This window comes from Camellia sinensis, chromosome 1 (assembly GCF_055761805.1).
Source record: "Camellia sinensis isolate YWXY chromosome 1, ASM5576180v1, whole genome shotgun sequence".
Lineage (NCBI taxonomy): Eukaryota > Viridiplantae > Streptophyta > Magnoliopsida > Ericales > Theaceae > Camellia > Camellia sinensis.
Genome location: NC_138961.1, coordinates 111,459,930 through 111,481,556, shown reverse-complemented (window position 1 = coordinate 111,481,556; position 21,627 = coordinate 111,459,930). Strand labels below are relative to the sequence as shown.

General features: G+C 36.8%; 1 protein-coding gene across 2 annotated transcripts; it reads left to right on the top strand.

Annotated features, from left to right (window-relative positions):
* The first annotated feature begins 3,812 nt into the window (after positions 1–3,812).
* Positions 3,813–21,280, top strand: LOC114285181 (ATP-binding protein). 2 transcript variants are annotated; one of them, XM_028228203.2, is made up of 5 exons: positions 3,813–4,890; positions 5,956–6,032; positions 12,029–12,140; positions 12,247–12,363; positions 20,613–21,280. In XM_028228203.2, the coding sequence occupies exons 1-5, from the start codon at positions 3,985–3,987 to the stop codon at positions 20,955–20,957; spliced, it is 1,557 nt and encodes a 518-aa protein (XP_028084004.2). In that variant the 5' UTR covers positions 3,813–3,984; the 3' UTR covers positions 20,958–21,280. The 2 variants fall into 2 exon arrangements, with proteins under 2 accessions (XP_028084004.2, XP_028084005.2); XM_028228204.2 differs by having other exon boundaries at positions 3,824–4,890; positions 20,628–21,280.
* The last annotated feature ends 347 nt before the right edge of the window (positions 21,281–21,627 follow it).

Genomic DNA, 21,627 nt, shown 5'->3' with positions numbered 1-21,627 from the left:
TGTTCAATCTCCTCTTTTCCAACTCAAACAAGAATCATAATATTCTTCTATAGATTTCATCAATTTCCCTTTTTGTTCATAGTCAAGAATTACCAAGAACTTCCATAATGCCAAAACAGCATATGTTTCTTTCACATTTCTCATTTGAAAGTAATTTTCCTCAAGTTCACATACCACCCATTATCATAAGCAACCTCACAATATTTTGAAGAAAACATCCCCAAAACCCTCTTCCAAAGTTTAATTTAACCAACCAACACATAACGAGGTTAAATAACATGCAAACGATTAAGTAAATCTCTACCTCAAAACCAGAAGAAAAGATGAACAACAAGTAAAATTGATGGACACGGAAACTTGAACTTCTTAGATTAAAATGATCCTCTCTTCAAGCCCAACCTTTAATCCCAAAGCATGAATATCAAGAAATCCATGGATCAAGCGAGATCGGAGGATTTAAATAAGGATTCTAGAGAGAGATGAGAGCAAAAAAGGGGAAAAAGATCTTTATAGAGAGAGAGAGAGAGAGAGAGAGATCAAAAGTGAGTAAAAAGTGACTTTCCTTGCAACTTTATACAAAGAAACCGCTCGAACGATGAAACCTGCACTCAAGCGTCAAACACAATATATAGCTAGAATGACCAAACCTAGGCTCGAGCGAAGAAACCAAACTCCCAGAAGTTTATCTCTGCAGAAAAGACAGCTCGAGCAACCAAAACACCACTCGAGCGACCAAAATACCGCTCAAGCGAATAAAGCAAACTCTTAGAAAATCAGCCTATAAACAGACCGCTTGATTGACCAAAACACCGTTCGAGCGAAGACAGCTCTTAGAAAATCCAATTGTAAACAGACTGCTCAAGGAATTAAAACACCGCTCGAGCGAAAAAATCCCTACTCCTAGAAGTTCAAACTATAAACCCAAAATCAGAGAGAAAGAAAAGACCACTTGAGCGACCAAAACACTACTCGAGCAAACTCAATACCACACAACCAAAATCTCCCCTGAAAATTAGAAATCCTACATGTTTCAACATAACTCAAAAATCCAATTCTCAACTCCAAAAGACAACATAGGATCAAAATTGATGTCAACAACACCAATCAAATACAAAACCTAAAACCAAAGAGTATGAAAGGGTTGAATCTTAACCCAAACCGCTATATCTTGGTTGAATATTCTCTTTAGGGCTCGTTTGAGAAGTTGGCTATTTTAGCCTAGCTTAAAAAGTTGTGTCTAGAAAGTTTATTGTTTTTTTTTTTTTTTTTTTGTAATTGATTTGATAGTTGTGAGAGAAAAAATGAAATGATTATGATTTGGATGTAATATTTTTTTTATTAGTTATTTTAGCCTATTTTGTTTTTATTGGCTATTTTAGCCTCCAACCCTTTTCCCAAACAGGGCCTTAATCTCTTCATATTATTTTCCACTTTTATCCAACAATAATAATAATTACATATTTTTATTCTAACTAAACATAATACAATAATGTCTATCCTTTTTATCCAAGAGTAATGATAAACGAATAAAACTTTTGTATAGAATTTCTATACAAAATAATATGATTTTTATTATCATTGTGCTTGTAATTTAAAAAATTGAAGTGACAATTCATTGTGAAAATTTGTATTATATAATTTTTTATTTACAAATAATTTTTCTTTATCTAATTATTTATTTCATGATATATTTATCTCCTATAATACTATTCATATTTCTATCATATATTTAATCTATATTTCATTCAATTTCATGAAAGAATAATCTTATGTAATCTTAGTTCATTGTAATGAAGGTGAAATTTAATGGAATGATTATTATTTGGGTAAATTACACTGACCTCCTTTGATATTTAGTGAAAATATAACAAATTTTATAATTTTAACATAATTACACTGATTTTGATCGCTTTTAGTAAGTCTAAAAGGGACAAAACTAATGCAAATTGTGTAAAGACACAAAAAAAAATAATATATATATATATATATATGTGTGTGTGTGTCAAAGAGATGATAATATCATTTTTTTCATCAATATTACTACCAAATTATTGATGAAGATAAGACCAAGTGTTACGTAAATTAAATTTTTTAAAGAGTCCAATGTAATTATATCAAAATTATAGAATATATTATATAGCGATTCTGGTTTAGATCCAAACTATTTGATGTTTTGGATGCCGGGTTTCATTGCCTAATATAGTCATTTATGTCTTATCTCCCTTATACCTCTTTAAGTTTGGCTATTGGGTTGTACTAGTTGCATTTGGAACAAGTTGATAACTTGGTTTTCAAACTTTTGTTGTCCAAAATTTACTCATCTACTCGAGTGTCACTTCTTGTGCTCAAGCGATCTTTGTGAACTCTCAGTACTTTTGCAGGTCTGCAAAAATACTGGGAAGTGGTATTCTACACTCGAGCAAAACTTCTTACGATCGAGCGGCCCTTATTGCGCTCGAGCGTTGATCCTCTATCTGTAAAAGTACTAGGAATTTGTATTTCACGCTCGAGTGTCAAATTCTTGAGCTCGAGTGGTCGCATTTTTGTGCCTTATGCTCGAACGGACTGTGCATATATCAGTCCGTAAAAGTCACTTTTACATAACTTTTTCATCTCTCTCTTTCTCTCTCTAAAACATTTCAAAACCCAAAGTGGAGACCCTCTCTCTCTAAAACTCACATTCTGTCTTCTAAATCACCTAGATCCATTAATTTCTCTACCCTACACCCTTTGTTAAAAAGGGAGCTCCGTTTTCATCCGAATAGAGTTGGGTTTTGGTTTCATCTGAGTTTCATCCATGTTTATCTCGTTTTCTAGCTTTGAGGTAGGGATCCTCTACACTTTTTTATGATTTTTAACTTAGTTATTTATTTTTTATAAAACAATCTTGTGATTTTGGAGGATTTTGAACAAACCTAGGATTTTGGTTTGAAATCATAAGATAGGTTTTCAAATAGATGTATTAAAAGAGGTTATGGGAGTGGAAATGAGGTTAGTTTGTGATAAAATTATTGATTTTGATACTTGTAATAGATTTTGGATGAAAAATGAGTTTTGCCATAAATGTCTCGAATGTTTATTTTGTTTAAATAAATGGAATTGGCATTGGAAATATGAAATTAGATGGATATTGGTATGGATGGTGGAATTGGATATATATTATCACTCATATCTTGACATTTGAAAAGTTTATCTGTATTGAAGATTTTATATCTGTTTAAAAATATCTGTTTTGGGCTATCGGTGTAGGATAGCCATGATTGTTGCAGAAATTGCATGAGGATTAGGTGAATTGAAACTAATTTTTCATCTATTTGTATTGAACATTAACACATCTTGATATATTGTACATGTATCACGTTTTTGAGAAAAATAGGTGAATCTGGAAAGGGAATGCATTTCATTAAATTAAGTTGGCTTGTGTGTCCAAAATGAAAATCCTGAAAACCGTACATGTATATGGGTGCCGATTTCCGTGGATGAAATATCTATTAATTGGAAATAGTAGCATTTGTATAGTCTACGTTTACATGAGTCCCGGTTACAGTTTCTCGCAGACGAAATATCCGTGAAAAGTTGATAAAGATGGAACCAAGTGTTATGTAAATTAAAATTTTTAAGGAGAAAAGGAGAAAAGAGAGAGAGAGAGAGAGAGTATGAGTTCAATATTTTTATTTCGTCTAAATAATTACAATGATAAGAGATTAGTGTAATTTTTCAAATGTCAGAAGTGATATGTATTAAACCAAAACTTATGGGGTGTAAGTGTAATTTACCCTTTTTTTCTAAAAATAAAAATTGGAGTGAGAACTGAAGTATGCCTGGATTCAACCTAAATGTCTTTCCCTCGTTTTTATTTGGACTGGTAGTTTAGACTTTGGTCTCTCTGTCTCTCTGTCTCTCTCTCTCTCTCTACCCACCTCTCTCAATTCTTGTTGAACATGAAAAAACCTCAACTTGCAATCCAATACCCAGATAGAGATCATGGACGCCACCGAAACTTGTTCTTCTTCATCTTCTTCATTTTCTTCGTCCGCTACTCATGTCGACGACAGCGAAGATCTCCCTTTGGACCAACTTGGCGAATTGCAGATGAAAAATGAGTCTCTCACCGCCGAGCTCCAAACTCTTCAAACCAAATCTGCTGTGACGGAGGAGAACTTGGTCCTCCTCAACGCTGCTATTGAACAAGTCTCCAGGGAGAGAGATGATAAAGTGTCAGAGTTACAGAGGAGGATTGATGAGGAATTGAAGGATAAACCAGGAATTGGGATCGAGCTCGAGGGTTGTAGGGAGAGAATTAGGGAGTTGCTGGAGGAGAAGAGTGAGATAATTAGGGTTTTTTCGGAGCATTTGGTGACCGTTAAATCGGTTAAGGAGTGTTTGGTGAGGGTGGTTGAGAGCATGGAGGATGACCAAGTTAAAGTAGAAAGCGTTGTTGATGAAGGCGAGCAAGTGAGAGGAGAAACTGATTTAGAGGAAGAATTGAGGGCAATTTTGGTGGAATTAAAGGCGGTTTCAAAGCTTGCAAGCATGACAGAGATGAAGTTGAGTGAGTATGAAGAGATGAGGAACAAGGAGAAGAGGGAGTTAGAGAATAGTGTGGTGAGCTTGACGGAGGAGAATCGGGACATCAACAGCTTACTTAGGATTGCTTTGGTGGAAAAAGAGGCAGTGGCGAAGAGTTTGAACAAGCTTAAAGGGAACAACAATGAACAGAAGAGAGTGGCCATCTTGCAGATTGCAGAAAGAGGATTACAGAAAGTTGGGTTTGGATTTATGATGGGGACTGGAACTAATGAACCAGCAGCATCAGAAATTGCAAGTGCTAATAATGCTGCAGGTAGTAAGTCAGATGGTAGCGAATGCGAAGAAGAGGTTGTGAGTCTGGTAATTACTCTGCTTCTCATTCTTCTTTACATTCCAAAATTTGTAAGTAGTTCTCTCTGTGTGAGTGTGTTTGTGATCTAATACATAAATATGACTAGTTGATTTTAATGACTCAAATTTGTGAACCAGTTGTCAGTTGTGGTTAGTTACAATTTGTAATCAGCCTCTCACATTGTGACAACAAACCAAACATAGCAAAACTCTAACAATGCACCCAAACTCTGGCTTGCACTAATCAGAAACTGGTTATTACTACTAAAAGACGAAATGGGAGCACAAATTATGGGATGATAAACAGGAAGAAAGGCATTTGTGTGGAAGCCGTCTTCTAAGGGAGATGAAATATTCCACAGTGCTAGAACAAGACAACCCCCATCCCCTGCTGCATAGGCATCCCACATCTTGCCCTTTATGTGGGTTTTATATTGTAACACTGAACAACTTAACAAGATGAGATTACATTTCAACCTCCAAACCTACTTCTACTAGAGGCAAACTAGGCTAACGCATAACTGCACAAGAAGACTTTCAAATATCTATATTTCATTGTGGAACAAGTTCTTGGTTGATGATTACATACATGTTTATCAATTTCAATCACATTAGGGCATTTCTACCTTAGCCCCCATATCACAAACACAAATACATTCACAAAAATCGTTCTGCAAAATTATTTCATCAATGATGGCTATCTTGGAAGAGACAGCTGTTGGCGTATAGACTTTTGCAGTGTGCTTTCCAGTCAGTGTATTCAGACTTTTTCTCTTTCTCCAGATTTGGAGGCAGTCATACTTTGTAATTGCCTTAGAGTAGACCAATCTTTTGGGTGATTGTATTTTCCAAATCAAAATATGAGCAGAGCATAACTTAGTCATATCAAAAACATGAAAAAAAATTCCTGTAAGTTTTGTGATTTCATTAGATATTTTATTAAAGAAACTGTATATTCGTCTGGACAGTGTGCCAATAAAGCACAGTCCAGAATTTCTAATGGGTTAATATGTTCAAACATAATCTTCTTGCAGTGGAAATCATTGGCTTTATTTCTGTAATTGTTCTTGCCAGGCCTCAACTGTGGAGAGGATAATGAAAAATTTACGACTTGAAATCACCCAATTGAGGAGGTCTTTGGAGGAATCTAGGTATTTATCATCAAATTGAATAGTTAATACTTAGATTTTCTGCAGTATGGTTCTATGTTTTTGCTGCATTATGCATTTGTCAATGAGATTATGGTAAAGTGGCAATGAATTGACCAAATTTAATTCATGAAAAATAAGCATAGGATGTGTTGTGATTAAGGGAGACACTCTCTTGGGATCTATAAAGGTTGAGATGAATAAAATTAGCCATTAAAATGAACATATATTAGCACACTTTTTGTTCCTTTACATCCCTGAAAATGAACATAGGATGTGTTGTAATCTGCATATTTTATGCTTCTTAGATCATAAAATATATGAAACAATGAAATGTTTTCTCTCTATTTTATTCCTCCCCCCCCCCCCCCCCCCCCCAATATTAGTTTCATTTAAAAATAATAATAATTCAATTGTCGGAAAAATATACATGCGTGTAAGGTTGTTACTTTCACAAGAAATTTCTCTCCCTCCATTTTTGTTTTCATAATATCTCAAAATTTTCGTCGTAAAAAGTGGAAAATTGAACATCTTATGGATCTTTTTTGCTTAAATGTAGTTTCTGTATAATTTAGAAGTTTTATATTTCAAGTTAAAGAGATGTGCAATGTTGATTCAATATCAAATTTGTGTTGAAACATAGGAAGCTGTAGAGGGTGAAAGAAATACGAAAAGCCTAAGAGGAAAATAATAGTGAATGAGGGCCAATGCATTGTACAATACTTTGGAGTAGGGATCAAGGTGGATTTTTTTTCCCCCCATGCTACTAGGCCTTGGGCATTAAGGTGGGATTTGTCATGCCCTGATTTTCAAATGCTAGTTAGGTGAAAACTAATTAATCTAAGCATGAGATTTTTAAGTATAATCTCCTTTTATTACTATGTTCATTCTCAAAATCACTTTTCTTAGTCAATTCTCACTCAATCCTAAAAACTAGGATTGTCTCATAAAACGTGCCCAATGGCCTTAGATTGTATGAGGTTGGAAAACATGCCCATTTTTCTTTTGTGGAGTCTAACTTAACTTTAGGTGGCAAACAAAGCGTTTTTGATAAAATTTGACTTGCATTGAGAAGCGTGCCATTTAATAGTTTTTGAAATAATTCACCATTTATGTGCAAAAACTCTAGTGTTCTCTCTCACATATTAGACACATCCTCACTTGGCATGCAAACCCATAATATGAAGTACATCATGCAATAACGGAAATAAATGTTTCAGTTACAAACCCGAAATTAATTAATACAATAATTCGACAAAAGGTGTAAATGCATGCAGACCCAATTAACCTAGGGTCTAAACTTAACAAAACAAATGACGTCCTGACACTCATGCTGGCGGGTGTCCATTGGTACCTACATAATGTAGGGGCGTGAGTATTGACACTCACAAGACAGTAATCTCATTTCTTACTAAGTAAACATATTAGTGTCGTGACAAATAAAATTATGCAATGAAATGTCCAATTTCCAAATTAATTTACTTAATCTTATTAAGTCCAATCTTATTTAATTAGCTCACACTAGGATAATTAAATAAAAGAAATAATCTGAAATCAATTATCGCCAACAAGGCATCAATAACTTGCCAACAGGGCAATAAACATGATCTCGCCAACACATACTGTGTCCAAGCCATAAATAAGTACATAATAGGTCCTACCTTGATCATGTCCCAGGCTCCCTCCAAACTACGTGTCAGGAAGAAACTCCATCATTAACCACCAAAGGCTAATACTCCTCTAAACTGGGCAATGTCCAGGGTTCTAACCCGCAGAGAGTTGGATCAACTATCTCCTTAAGCATACTGGACCACAATATTGGCTATAAGCCTATAACCCGAGCCAATCCCGTAAAATCAATAAACAACTAAGTGTAGTAAATACTAACACCGGTTATTTAATACTTACTTAGATTCCCACTATTCTAATTTCCAACACTTATCATTTTTGTCAACAATGCTCTTTCTAGCCAATTTTACCAATTTGCCCTTGGAGCTAAAATAGTAATATACTCTTCGTGTGAAATGCCCAATATGCCCCTGAAGCACAATTTACCAAATTACCTCTAAGGTCTTAATTACCAAAATGCTCCCAAGGCTTGAGATTACCAATTTACCCTTCATTAATCCCAAGTTAATTTCATATGTGGCAATTTCAATCAAATAATCCAAAATATTCCCAAATGACTATTTTACCCCTAAAGAGTCAAAATTACCTTTTTTCCCTTATAAGTCCCAAATTCATTAATAATCCAAATAACTCATAAACACAAGTAAAATAATAAAATAGTCATGGGAACATATATCTTTAAGAAACTACTTAGCAAAACTAGAGTACAAATTATGGAGAAATAGTAAATCAACTCTAAATCACACCATCTTTTAGACTAACTTATTTTAACCCATGATTAATCTTACTACATCATTTTTCCCAATTTCTCAACACTTCAAATAATTATAAAAAAATTCAAAGTTGTCCAAATCACACGTTCTTTATACCATTAGTCATCAAACAAGCCATAGATTACACTTTTTGAAGTTTGAAGAAAAAGTCCTAAATTAATTACATAATGGTTTTGATGATTTCAAGATAAATATGACAATATTATGTTAAAATTCATGAAATCACATAACAAGAATATATTTGGGGATTTCAAGATAAGAACCTAACTCTTACTCAAAAAAGTTATTCAAGAAAGTATGAATTAAACATATAACTCATGCATTTGAATATATACAAAACAAATCTTGTATTTCATATACCAATCATGCCATTAACTTATGAAATCATGTAATTAACTAGAAATAAACCCTAGCATGCTTTTCTAAGAAGAAATTGGGAGAACCCCTACCTTCACTTGAAGCTTTAAACAAAAAATGAAGAAATGAGGTAGGAAAGGTGAATGCTCCATGAACACCAAGAACACACCAAGTCTTGAAGTTTTGATCTTCAAATCGAACACCAAAGTGAGTTTCCAAACTCACCAGTCACTTATTAAGTATTTGTTTATGGTTTCTAGCTCACCAAATCACCCAAGGTCCAACAATGGTAGAAGTAGGGTTAGAGTTTTAAAGAGTATGCAAGGAAGAAGATGATGAAAAACAAAGAGAATGGGAGAGAAAGAGAGAGACTTGGTTGTGAGAGAGTAAAAGGGGAAGAGTGTCTTCTCTTTCCTCTCTCTAACACTTGTGTAACACTTGCAAAAGATGACAATTCAACCTCCTAATTAATCCAACTTAAACTTTAATCCAAAGGCCTAAAATGCATCTAGCTATAATGAACTCAAATCACAACCCTCCATTTTGAATTCATAATTTTGTACATATATAATAAGACCATATAGGTTAAAGTTTGATTGGCACAACAAATGATGCCTCATTTCCTCTTCCATGACTTGTGTAAGTAAAGGACCAAGTTGTGTAAGGAAAGGGTATACAAGAGGAAAAAGATGAGACAAAGAGAGAGAGAGGACTGGCTGGTTGACCCCTCTTGGACACCAATTTTTTTTTATACATTTTGCATTAATTAAGGGTTTTGGGCTTCCCTCCAAAATCCTAGCTCAAAAAGTAAAGTTTGGATAAAAAATTATACGTTTTCTGTACATGAAATCCGTAGGGATAACTACAATAAATTATACATAGATAAATAACACAAAATTAATAATTACTGGGCTCAGAGAGCCCATCTCTTGAATCTCAAATCGAATCGGACTTGCGTGCGCTCATAACAAGACAATTTGTGCATTGGAATTCTCAATTCACTAGAATGTCTCCAAATTATTAAATAACACTGTGTTAACATATTAACATCTAATACCAAGCCCAGTGAATCCGTCTCTTGGATCTCGTGTCAATTTGGGCCCGGGTACATGCAACTCGAGATGATTGTTGCACTATCTTTCTCAACAAGAAATTAAATTCTAATTTAAGAGGATTGACTCTATGGTCACATTAACATAATTTACTGGACCCGGAGGGTCTATCCCTTTGGTCTCGGGTTGGCTCAGGATTTAGTGCATGCAACCCGAGATAATCGAATGTATAGAAAATTAACCGACAGAGGTTTAAACTAAAATGAAAGGAAAACTTGTGGGTTTAATTATAATTAATTAAAATTAATTGAAGCTCAATTGCATTAATTAAAAGTTCAAATTTACCCGGTCATTACAGGATTACTTGAAGCTTAGTGGAGAGCGTAGGTAGTGCAAGGTAACATTTCTTAGTCTAAACACCCAATGACGCAAAACAATACTTGGGAGTAGGGATCAAGGTGGGATTACTTGAAGCTTGGTGGAGAGCGTTGGCAGTACAAGGTACCATTTCTTAATCTAAACACCCAACAACGCAGAATGGGAAGTGGGAAGGGAGGAAGCCAAACTCCTTATCCTATTTTGGTCTGCCCTAGAATCTATTAGGCTTCCCTACAATCCACTATTCCGTGAATCCAAAAGGAAGACAAAAGAAAAGCGCTCAGTGTTTAATTAATCCAAAATTCAACCCTTTCAACAATACGGTAATACATCAATATTTATAGTTGTAGGAAAAGATTGAAGATAAGAGAGGAAAAATCTAATCAAATTCTATTCTAAATTTGCAAATCAAGTACTATCTATCTAATCCTGTCTTCATTCGTTGTGATAAAAATCTGAGCATTATCCTTGAATATTCCTATGTGATAATCAGAGCTCTATAAAACTCAAAGGAATTAATAAACCAGTGAGTACAAGATTCTAGACACCTGGATGCCTTTCCAGCTGTAACTCAGTGGTCATTAGCAAGCAGTTCATCAGCCACAACTTAGCTGGTTGACTGCACTTTGTTGTGTATGCCATTCGTGATGTCATTCCTCGCGATGTATTCCAAAAACACATGAACCATGCCTTTGTGAATGACCAATTATTGGTACAATTTAGAGCCCTTGGGGTCAACCACAAGCACTTTAAAATAGTTGGTTGTACCGTTTTTGTTAAAAGTCAGCCATGTTAAAATAGTTGGTTATTCATCAAATCTGATAACACAACTTGTGGCACCAGTCCTACATGACCCAAACTATTACACAGGATGAGAAGAATCTTATGAGTTTTGAGGAGGATGTGGTCCTTGCCTGCCACCCTTCCCTTGTAGCTGCTATTGGAAGGTTTGTTGCCTGCTAAATGTCTAAAGCAAAAGTTCATTGTTAATATGGCTGCTTTAAACATAAATCTATTATGATAATTATCTTTGGCTTCATTATTATCTAATAAAATCTTTGGTTTAGTTCGTGGTGTGGACTAATTTGAAAGTTAAATATGCTTTGGTAGGTTTTTATAGCGTAATAAGTTGAATTCTCAATTGAAAGATAAGATCCATTTATTCAAACACTATGTTAGCTCTATGGAAAACATTGTGCATAAATGGATTTTGTACCTGATTTTCTTACCACTGGACATAAAGGCATGGGTCCCCACATGTATTTATTAATGTGGACCCTATTGCTTTTGTGTCTAGTGGTATGAAAATCTGGTGAGGATATGAATCAAAAAAAAAAAAAGAAAATCTGGTGAGGAGTCTGTTTATTTTATACCATTACCCTTAGTTATATTGATCTGTTTTCTATCTTAAGTGGGTGTATGGCATGACAAAGCTTTACAACTATGCCATTCTTGGCAACAGTGATAGCTGATCGGCAACATGAAGGTGACAGCCACTTACCATCTTGTTGACTACAGTGACTGACCATTATATGGTTTTTTCATCTCATGACAATTTGTTGGGAGATGTGTTTTCAAAAAAGACATGAAGGAGCCTTTGCTTCATTGGGCCTTTTGCAATATAGTAAATGACATGTGATAGAAAGTACATTGACATTCTTTTGGGTTGTTGTTTGCTGCCCCAACTCTGCCACACCTTCCCCTTGCAAGTTGCAACACACACATGGACACATAATGCCAAAATTTAAAAATAAATTGAATATGTGGGAAAACAACAATCATGTCACTTCTTAATAACTTTCTGTCCCAGGTCAGACACTGAGCGCCTACAGAGTCTTACGGAGAAACAAGCTCAGAAAATTGCAGAAAATGCAATGTACATAAAAGAGCTGGAAGATAGAGAAACAATGTTATCCCAAAATGTAAGTGAATAGTTTTACATAGACATCTGACCTTTTATGTGCATTTCGTGGCATGTCATGTATAACTTCTCATTCTTATATTTTCTTTTGCATTTTGGTCAATAAGGTTGAGGAACTCCTGATGGAAATAAAGGAAACTGAAGAAGAGGTTGCTAGATGGAGGGAAGCTTGTGAATTGGAAGTGGAAGCTGGAAAGAATGTTGTTGAAGAACGTGACAAAGTGGTAAGAATTTGTTGCTCAGTTCAATGCATGCTTTTTTTTTTTTATTGTTTTTCTACCTTCCTACGCTTAACATTTTTGGTATGTTCTCAAGCTGAAAAAGATCATTAAATTTTTTGACGATTCAAGTATTAGTAACCCAATCAGATGATTGTTATCAAAATGAAAGTTATGCAAGTGACTTGGCTACCTGTTTAGCATCTTTAGATATAGCAATGGAAGTAGATCATTTGTTTTGTCAACGAGAAAATTATTCATTCCTCTAGCATTAACAAAACTATGAAATTGGCTGTATAACCCATCTTGATTCAGTACCTAGTTTTTCATTGTGACTCATCCTCTTTGTGTTAATGTCACTGTGCAAGTGTCTGTTTTTGTTGGTGGCTAGTTGCTTGGGTTACTGGTTGGGTGGAGGGAAGAGGAATGAACATAATTAACATATAAAACAGGCGGTCAATTGCTAACCAGGTACTAATTATCAAAATTAAAGGGTACAACATAATCCGCTTTGTTTGGTTGCACTATGACGTTCTATAATACCGGATGTGTTTAAGTAGAATTCACCAAAAGCATTTTGACTAACTGGGAAGGCAAATGTGTTTTAGAAAAAGAGTATTTTCAAAACTCACTAGTTTGGATTGTGTCAATTGAGCTTGTCAATCTGAATCCAGCCTTGGCTTCCCATCAACTAATCCCTTTTTTGACAGATGTGTGTGCATATTTGTGGAGGTGGGGGAACTGTGACTGTGATTTGCAGACAAAAAAGAGAACTGAATTTAATTTGGTGCATGCTATAAAACAAAGGCATGATTGAAAATATTTCACATTCTTTTTTGGTTGCATGAGTTGAAAGTAAATTGATTTGTGTCGGTTTTGTTTTAGGAGAAATAAAAACATTAATAATGTTTTTTAAGCTAAGAGAAGCTGACTTGTGTCAATCGAGTATGAGAACCAAAATCCCAGTTTTTACTGTGACATATCTGGAAATTGATGTTAAAAGATAAATCATATGTTGGTTACTTGTATGCACTCATTGAGGACAGCTCATGCTTGGTGAAAACTTCTTGTAATAGAAGTCAATGGATAATTATGCATCTCGGTGGTCAATAATATTAGGGTGTTCATAGGTCAGTTTGGTTTGGTTTGATACTAAATTTAGAACTAACCTATTCATTGTTTCCAAGTTTTTAGACCCATAACCAAACCAATCATGTACTAGAACCCAACTCAACCCAATGTAGCTCGGGTTAGTTCGGGTTGGAACCACGGTTCTATCATATTTAAACTAAGTAAATCAATTAATAATAAATAATTAAAATAAACAAGTCTTTCATATTTAAATATATAAACAAAGAACAAAATATTGTTTTATGCAAGCCAATACGAATTAAATCTAACTCAAGCTTAAACATAAGCAATACAAATTAAATCCAAAAATACCACCAATACAAATTAAATCAACTATGAAATCCAACTCAAGCTTCTACTACTTCCTTCGTTCACCTAATAATTATTGTATGTGAAATTATTATGTGCAATCAAGTCCATTGGAATAGACCAATTAGGTGAAAACATGTCAATATAAATAAAATTTTAAAATATATATAGGTTTGGTTATTAGGTTGGTTCGGTTTAGGTAAGGCCTAAACTAAGAACCAACCCAATCCTATCAGTTTGTTGATTTGAAGACTCAGAACCAAACCAACCAAACTTAAAGACGCCGGTTTGATTCGATTCTTCAGTTCACTGGTGTGGGTGAGGGAGGTTTGAGGCGATCGGTCGTTGACCTCTGGGAAGATGACCGACACTTCAATGGCCTGGGATCACCGAAGGTGGAAGAGGAGAAGACCAAGACAGGCTTAGAGAGGAAATGGATGGCAATGAGAGACCTTGAACATTTTGTATATATTGTATGATTCTTGTTGCTCTTGTTATTATTGTGGCTGCACTTATGATGTCATTATATAGACTTCGGGACTATTGGAACCCAAGTAACCTCAAGATAGGTGGCAAGTTCTTCTTGACTCGACAGGAGGGTGATATCAGCCTTACTAGTTGTGTCCTATGATTTAGGTCCTTGGGAAGGTTGCATCATAGGAGTTGCAAGTGTAGGCATGATATTTTGAGAGGTATACCATATGTGCAATAGATGTTAGTGTAAGGTCAACGTCCCTTTCTCTAAACCAGGTTAAGGGGGAGCTATCACTACAGGGAGACAGCTACATGGCCTTGACGATCCCGAGGTCTTAGCCTCCAATCCACAATCCTCCAATGATTCCACGCAGGAGTGCCTAGGTCTTGCTTCTAACCTAGGCAACCAAGGAGGTGAGTGCATGGGTGAGCCAAGAGCTCATCTTGAGTAACTAGGTGAACATATGTGAGTCAAGGGTCCGGCTATGTTGCTATGGAGTTGGGGTAAGTGTGTAGAGAATATATTTCTTATGAGTCATGAATGAAGAACCATGGAGATCTCTAGGTGAGCTAGTTCTGTCAAGGTGAGTTGTGGTCATGTTTTCATATTTGGTGGTGTACATGCCCCCGCTTAGGCTAGGCATACGATCCCAACTCATCGTGGTGCCTCAAGGGTCTGCCTCGTGGATGCGTGATGGTGATGATGTGCTGTCCATAGGGCTCACCATGTGCCAAGCATAATATAGATACCCACATTAATGCCCCCTATACAGATATTCTCATGAGAGTGGTTGTACATATATGACAAAGATGTCGAAAATATAACTCATGCAAATAATAAAATTTGATTTCTTTTGGATTAAAGGGAGGTTTTTTTATTGTCCATGGAGAATTCACATTTTAATTTCATCTGGCACGAACGGGTTGGACGAAAATGTGGGCCTGTTGGGCGATGACCTCATTCTACACGATCTCTATTATTACACATGAGATTTCAGCTTCATTCCATAAGCACCAAATACCGTCCGTCACCCTTTCCATGTCACTGGGAGGCAGGTTCATGTTCCTGGTATTGGAGTAGCCCATGATTTGACTCATGAACTGGGCTTCGCTTTCTCCTTTTTCATGTTTGTGATGATGACGAGATGGAAGTGTCCATAAGAGAGTGGGTGCATGTAGTGGTGGAGGAAGTTAGGGCGAGCGGTGCCCTCAATGTTGAAGAAGAGGATGTTGAGCGGAGTGTTGTGGGGAATGCTTGGCGAAGCGTTGCCGAGAGCACTTTCTTCCCCCAAATTGAGGTCTTTGAAGTCCTCTATGTACCATCCAAGTCCCAAAGCTTCATTTGGGTCTTCTAATGGTGTTGACATGATGGAGATGTGGTGGTCTAAATCCCTCTCAGTTGGTCTTTGCAAGAGGATGTTGATTCTGATTCTCTTGAAATGTGAGATCAGCACCTACATTACCTGGCAGCTATGTTACATGGACTCTTCAAATTAAATCAAATACCCGTGTCGGACACCCGACACTCCGACAAGGGTATGGGATATGTGTCGGATACTTTTCAACGGATACTTCTTATATAATTGTATATAACACTATTATTATATGTATATATTGTTATATAATTGCTATAAATGTCATTTTGACACTATAAGTTAAATATAATACCATTTTATCTCACATATTAGATTAAAAATATAAAAATATGACATTTTTTTGCCGAGTCCGCGTATCCTTAAATTTATGATTTGATGAGTCCGACCTCTAGATACATACCCGCACCCGACACCCGTACCCGAGTCCATGTAACATAGCCTGGCAGGTAGATCCCTGTAGAGTGAGGTTGCCTTCTTGGTTTGGTAGGAACCAAGTGTAGGATTGTGGTATTGTGTAGAGATCTAAAAGCGTTAATGCCTTGTATCGTTCCCTTATTTTATCCTAAAATTCTTCTGGCACCTCTATGACTGTATATGGGGATGTTGGGTGCTGGACCCAAGGGGATTCGAATAGCAGCCCTTGGAATTGCCATGGAGGCATGGAGAGCATTCTTCGAAAGAACTTACACACCGAGCGGCAGCGGTGATTGGGAGTGGAGCTTGAAGCTCTCAAGTTGAAGTTCGAAGCTCTGTAGTTTGAACCTCTCCAGTTTGGAGCCTTGTTGTTCATTGGTCGCCAAACAGTGTTATCTCAGTGCCCCTCTCTTCCAAAAGCCATTATTAGAGAGAATGGGTTGTTGAAGTTGAGATGAGAGTGGCAATTGAATATGAATTTACTTGAGTTTGGTTGTCGATTACTATTGTGTCTCTCTCTTATAAAGGGGTTGCATCAGGAAGGAGAGAGTTTATTACCTTTTGCAGCTTTATGAAGACGTCGGGAAGGAGCAATCCATGAAGAGGACAACTCACCAGTTCTAGTCGTAGCTATTGGTTTAGAGCGGACTAGTAGTAACTATTGATTTAGAGCTGCTCATGGTAGTTTGTGATAACTACTGAATTTGTAGCTGTTGGTAGTTGCCTGAGTGACTTTGGAGAATTTAAGGTTTGCTAGCACTAAGGTTTTCTAATGCCTTTTTGTTGTCTCGAGACCTCTACAGCCATGAGCGGTCACATCTGCTTCTACCAAGCATGGAAAGTTTCTGATTGATTAAGTATTCTATTTCGAGAAGGGACAATCTTAATTATATATATATTTTGTTAGAGCTCGTCGTTCTGCTTGAACATTGCTTTTGCAGCAATGAACATATATTCTTTATGAATTCATTGAATGAAAGTTCGTATATACTCTGTGTATAGTTCGAACCCGATCGAATAGGAGCTTCCTTTTTTTTTTCTTTTTTTTTTTTTACAGAAATATATATTATTTATATACTTTGAATCTGATCGGAGCTTTGTGTTTTCCGGTCACTTCCTCCGTCTTCTTCTTTTACCCATTGTGAAAGAAGGGGTTTTCCTCGTGATTTGTAGAAATATATATTCTGTATATATTTTGTGAAAATATAAATTCTATATATGTGTTTTAAACCCATCTTCGGTAGGAGCTTTGAGTTTTCCGATCACCTGGCTTGTCTTCTCCTTTTACCCATTGTATAGAGAGGGAGTTTTCTTGACTTTGTTACTCGCACTGTGGTTTCTTAGGTAAATATCCCTCTTGGCAAGTTGTCTAGCCCTCCTCAATTCTGGTTTTTATACTCTCTCTCTCCCCAAGTTCGGTTATGGTTTTTCATACCCTTTCACTCCAAGTTTAGTTCTGAGTTTTTCATACTCTTTCTCCCTCTTAAGTTTGGTTCTGTGTTTTTCTTCTCTATTTTTTTTGTTTTTTATATATGCTTCTTTGAGTTATGTTCCTCTCTCAAAGTTGTGTTCAAGCTTTTAGAGAGAGAATGGAAAGAAGAAGGGTGTCAGCAACCGCGAAGGAGGGGAGAAGGGTGCCGGTGAGCCGCGAAGGGTGTTGTCGGTGAGCTCCAATCTGGGTTCGACGAAGGTAAAGCTCCTTCGACTAGTCAGATTGTGACTTTGGAAGGTGGATTTTCGATTTTGGCATTGGGGCTAGGGTTTTCTGCTACCGATTGGATTTTTGAATCAAGGGAGAGAAGTGGATCAGTCAATTTGTGCCCAGATTCTTTCAAATTGGGGCTGCCGAATTGAAGTTGTATCTCCTGAATCAAAGATAGTGCTAGGGTTTTGAGGTTTTGATCCTTGCATTTGGTGAAGTTGGGGCTTTTAAGGGTTATTATTGCCATGGGAGATGCTTGAGAGAGAGAGAGAGAGAGAGAGAGAGAGAGAGAGACAAAACGTAGGCAATAGAAGCAGAGAAGCAGGGAAGAGCAAAGAAGAGTTTGTTGTAGGGGCTGGGTTTGTGATCCTCGCGAAGGAGACTGCGAAATTGAAGGGAGAGGGTGGTTGGGTATTTTCGAAGGTGAGCCACACAATCTAGGTTCCACCTCCTTGGAATTCTTTCTGTTGTGACTTGCGCAATTGGAGATCAACTTGTTGAGGTATGCTTCCAATCACAATTTCTTCCCATTTTATTTTTATTTTTTATTTTTTATTTTTTTTTTACAAATGAAGTTTTTTGGACCTAGCTCCAAGCTCTGTTTCATTGGGTTCTATCATGAGGAGTGGAGAGCTAGCTCATAGGAGAGCCGAAAAATTGATGAATAAAAATTGTAGATTTTTGTTGTAGAGCCTAAAAATTGGTGAGCCATCATATGGGCTTTAAGACTTGGCCAAAAATTTGATGAGGAACTTGGAGAGCCATAATTAGAGAGCTTTATTTTAGTGGAGAAGCGAAGAATTGGAGAGAGGTCTAAAAATAAAATATTTAAAGCTATCCTCATGGGTGAGCTGTAAACTTGGAGAGCTCCACTTTGTTGAAGAGTCCAGAAATTAGAGAACTCTAAAAAGCATTAATAATAAAATATTATTTTGGTGGAGAGCCAAAGGATTAGAGAGCTCTAAAATTAATGATAAAACATTATTTTGGTGGAGTCAAAGGATTAGAATTGGGGAGAACTCTAAAAATTAATAATAAAATATTATTTTAGTGGAGAGCCAAAGGATTAGAGAGCTCTAAAAATTAATAATAAAATATTATTTTGGTGGAGAGCCAAAGGATTGGAGAGTGCTTTTAAAATTAATAATAAAATTTTATTTTGGTGGAGGTACCTGGCTTGGAGCCGATGGAGGGAGCGAGGCGACTGTTTGTCCTACAGCTTGGTTTTGCAAGTTGTTTCGTAGAGTGGGGTTAGCCTTTAAGCCATTTTGAGCTAATGACGGAATGCCATTCTGTGATAAAGAAAGGGGAGTAGATGATGATGGAAGTGTAGGTACCCTTTGTAAGGCTAGTAGGGCATCCATCAAGAGTTGTTGGTTCTGTTGAAGAGAGGTGACACTCTCAGTCAATACACATAGTTGCTCCGCTATGGCCGGTTGACAGGATAGTTCCTCTAGAAAGCCGTTGGGGTTATGTTCCAAGGTCTCTACCAGAGTCTCCCTACCGCCACGTTGGGATGTCGTTGCGTCGGTTCCAGTGTTCTTTTTGCGTGCCATGTGAAGTGAGCACCACTCTTTCCCAATGGAGTATAATGTGGGTGAGAGAGGTTAGAGGCGATCGGTCGTTCACCTCTAGGAAGATGGCAGGCACTTCAGTGGCTTGAGATCACCAGAGGTGGAAGAAGAGAAGACCAAGGCTAGCTTAGAGAGGAAAGGGGTGGCAGTGAGAGACCTTGAACACTTTGTATATATTGTATGATTCTCGTTGCTCTTGTTATAATTGTGGCTGCACTTATGATGCCATTATATAGACTCCAAGAGTATTGGAGCCCAAGCAACCTTAAGATAGGTGGCAAGTTCTCCTCTACTTGAGGGTGATATCAGCCCTACTAGCTATGTCCTATGATTCAGGTCCTTAGGAAGGTTGCATCATAAGAGCTGCAAGTATAGGTATAATATCTTGAGAGGCGTATCATTTGTGCAACTGATGTAAGTGTAAGGTCAATGTCCCTTTCTTTAAGCTAGGTCGAGGGGGAGCTATCACTGTAGGGAGACAGTTACATTACCTTGATGATTCCGAGGTCTTAGTCTCCAATCCACAATCCTCTAATGATTCCAAATAGAAGTGCCTAGGTCCTGCTCCCAACCTAGGCAGCCAAGGAGGTGAGTGCATGGGTGAGCCAAGGGCTCATCATGAGCAACTAGGTGAACATTGGTGAGCCAAGGGTCTAACTATGTTGCTATGGAGCTCGTGTGAGTAGGTAGAGAATATATTTCTTATGAGTCATGAATGAAGAACCATGTAGAGCTCTAGGTGAGGTTGCTTTGTCAAGGTGAGTTGTGATCTTGTTTTCATATTTGGTGGTGTGTATGCCCCTGCTTAGGCTAGACATACGACCCAACTCATTGTGGTGCCTCAGGGGTCTGCCACATGGATGTGTGATGGTGATGACGTGATGCCTGTAGGGCTCGCCACATGCCAAGCACAATATAGATACCGACAACTGGGCAATTTGAACACCCTAGTCAATGTGATGTTTGATTCTAGCCTAATGGTAGTATTATTATTGTTACAGGGTTACAACATTAGCTTTTATTATATGCTTCAAGAAATCAGTTTTTTATTATTATTATTTACCAAGCTCTCATATTATTATCATTATTGTTATTGTTTTTCCTTAAAGAAAAATGGTTGTGAGCACTAAAAGTGGTGCTCTAATAGCACCACTAATGATGTGGCAGTGGACACTGCTATTAGTGGTCTTTTTTTTAGTGATATGAATCATTGTTGTTTCCCTTAAATTCTATAGATGTTAAAACTCAAATGCTTAAACACTGATACTTCATTAGGTTTCAATTTTGAAGCAAGAGTTGGAGAAAACAAAGGCTGCTTTGGACATATCAAATGGAAAATTAAAGTTGAAAGAAGAACTTGCAGCTGCTGCAATGGCTGCCCAAGCAGCAGCAGAGAGGTCTCTCAAGTTGGCTGACAGCAGAGCTGCAGGACTCCATGGGAGGATCGAAGAGCTAACAAGACAATTAGAAGAAGCAGAGAGCAGGGAACGGAACCGTCACAAGGTGAGGCACATTTGTTGGCCTTGGCGTTTCCTCAAGGCGAATCGTGCTAACAATACAAACCCTAGATTTCGAAATTCCAGCCGGATGCTACCAGAGATGCAAGCTTTGCTTCTTTAGTGTCAATCATCTCAATATCTTTTATTTTCTTATGTAATGCAATTATCAAAGCTTGTGTTGGAGTTTTACTTCCAAATTCGGAGATGACTGACATGTCATGCACAATGGCTGCTCTTATCATGTCTTTTATTTGCATTAGATGGCTGACATGTCATGAAATCAAGTTTCAAGTCAGAATTCAAAAAATTCTTGTTGCAAACTCATCAAAATAGCGCACATCAATTCTGCAGTTTTGAGAAACAAACAGCACAGGCTGACATTCGAAATAAATTTTGCTAAGAACCTAATATTTTTTCATGAAAACATATTCTGTTTTCTCACAATTAAGGGTTTGTTTGGTAACCATTATATTTTCAGTTTTTTGCTTTTATTGACAAAAAAATTTAAAAACTAGCCTAAAACTTGTTTGGTAATTTTTTTGATTTATAAATGGTAGCCTTTCATAAATTAGGCTGAAAAATGTAAACAGAAAAAAGATGTTTACAATTGTTTAAAAAAAACTGAGACACAAACCAGGAAAACACGAAAGTCAAAAAAAACAAAAAAATGACGAGGCCTAAGTTGGTCTCTGTTTTGAAATAAGGCAGAAGCAAATTTTATCTTCTAACTGTAATAACCTCTCTCTATCTTCCTTCTCCATATCAACGGTAAGACCATTCCCAACTGCTAT

Coding starts and splice junctions, on each gene's coding strand:
- LOC114285181 (XM_028228203.2), top strand. CDS start 3,985: ATGGACGCCACCGAAACTTGTTCTTCTTCATCTTCTTCATTTTCTTCG. Junction 4,891..5,955: donor AAGAAGAGGTTGTGAGTCTG/GTAATTACTCTG, acceptor TGTTCTTGCCAG/GCCTCAACTGTGGAGAGGAT. Junction 12,141..12,246: donor AAACAATGTTATCCCAAAAT/GTAAGTGAATAG, acceptor TTGGTCAATAAG/GTTGAGGAACTCCTGATGGA.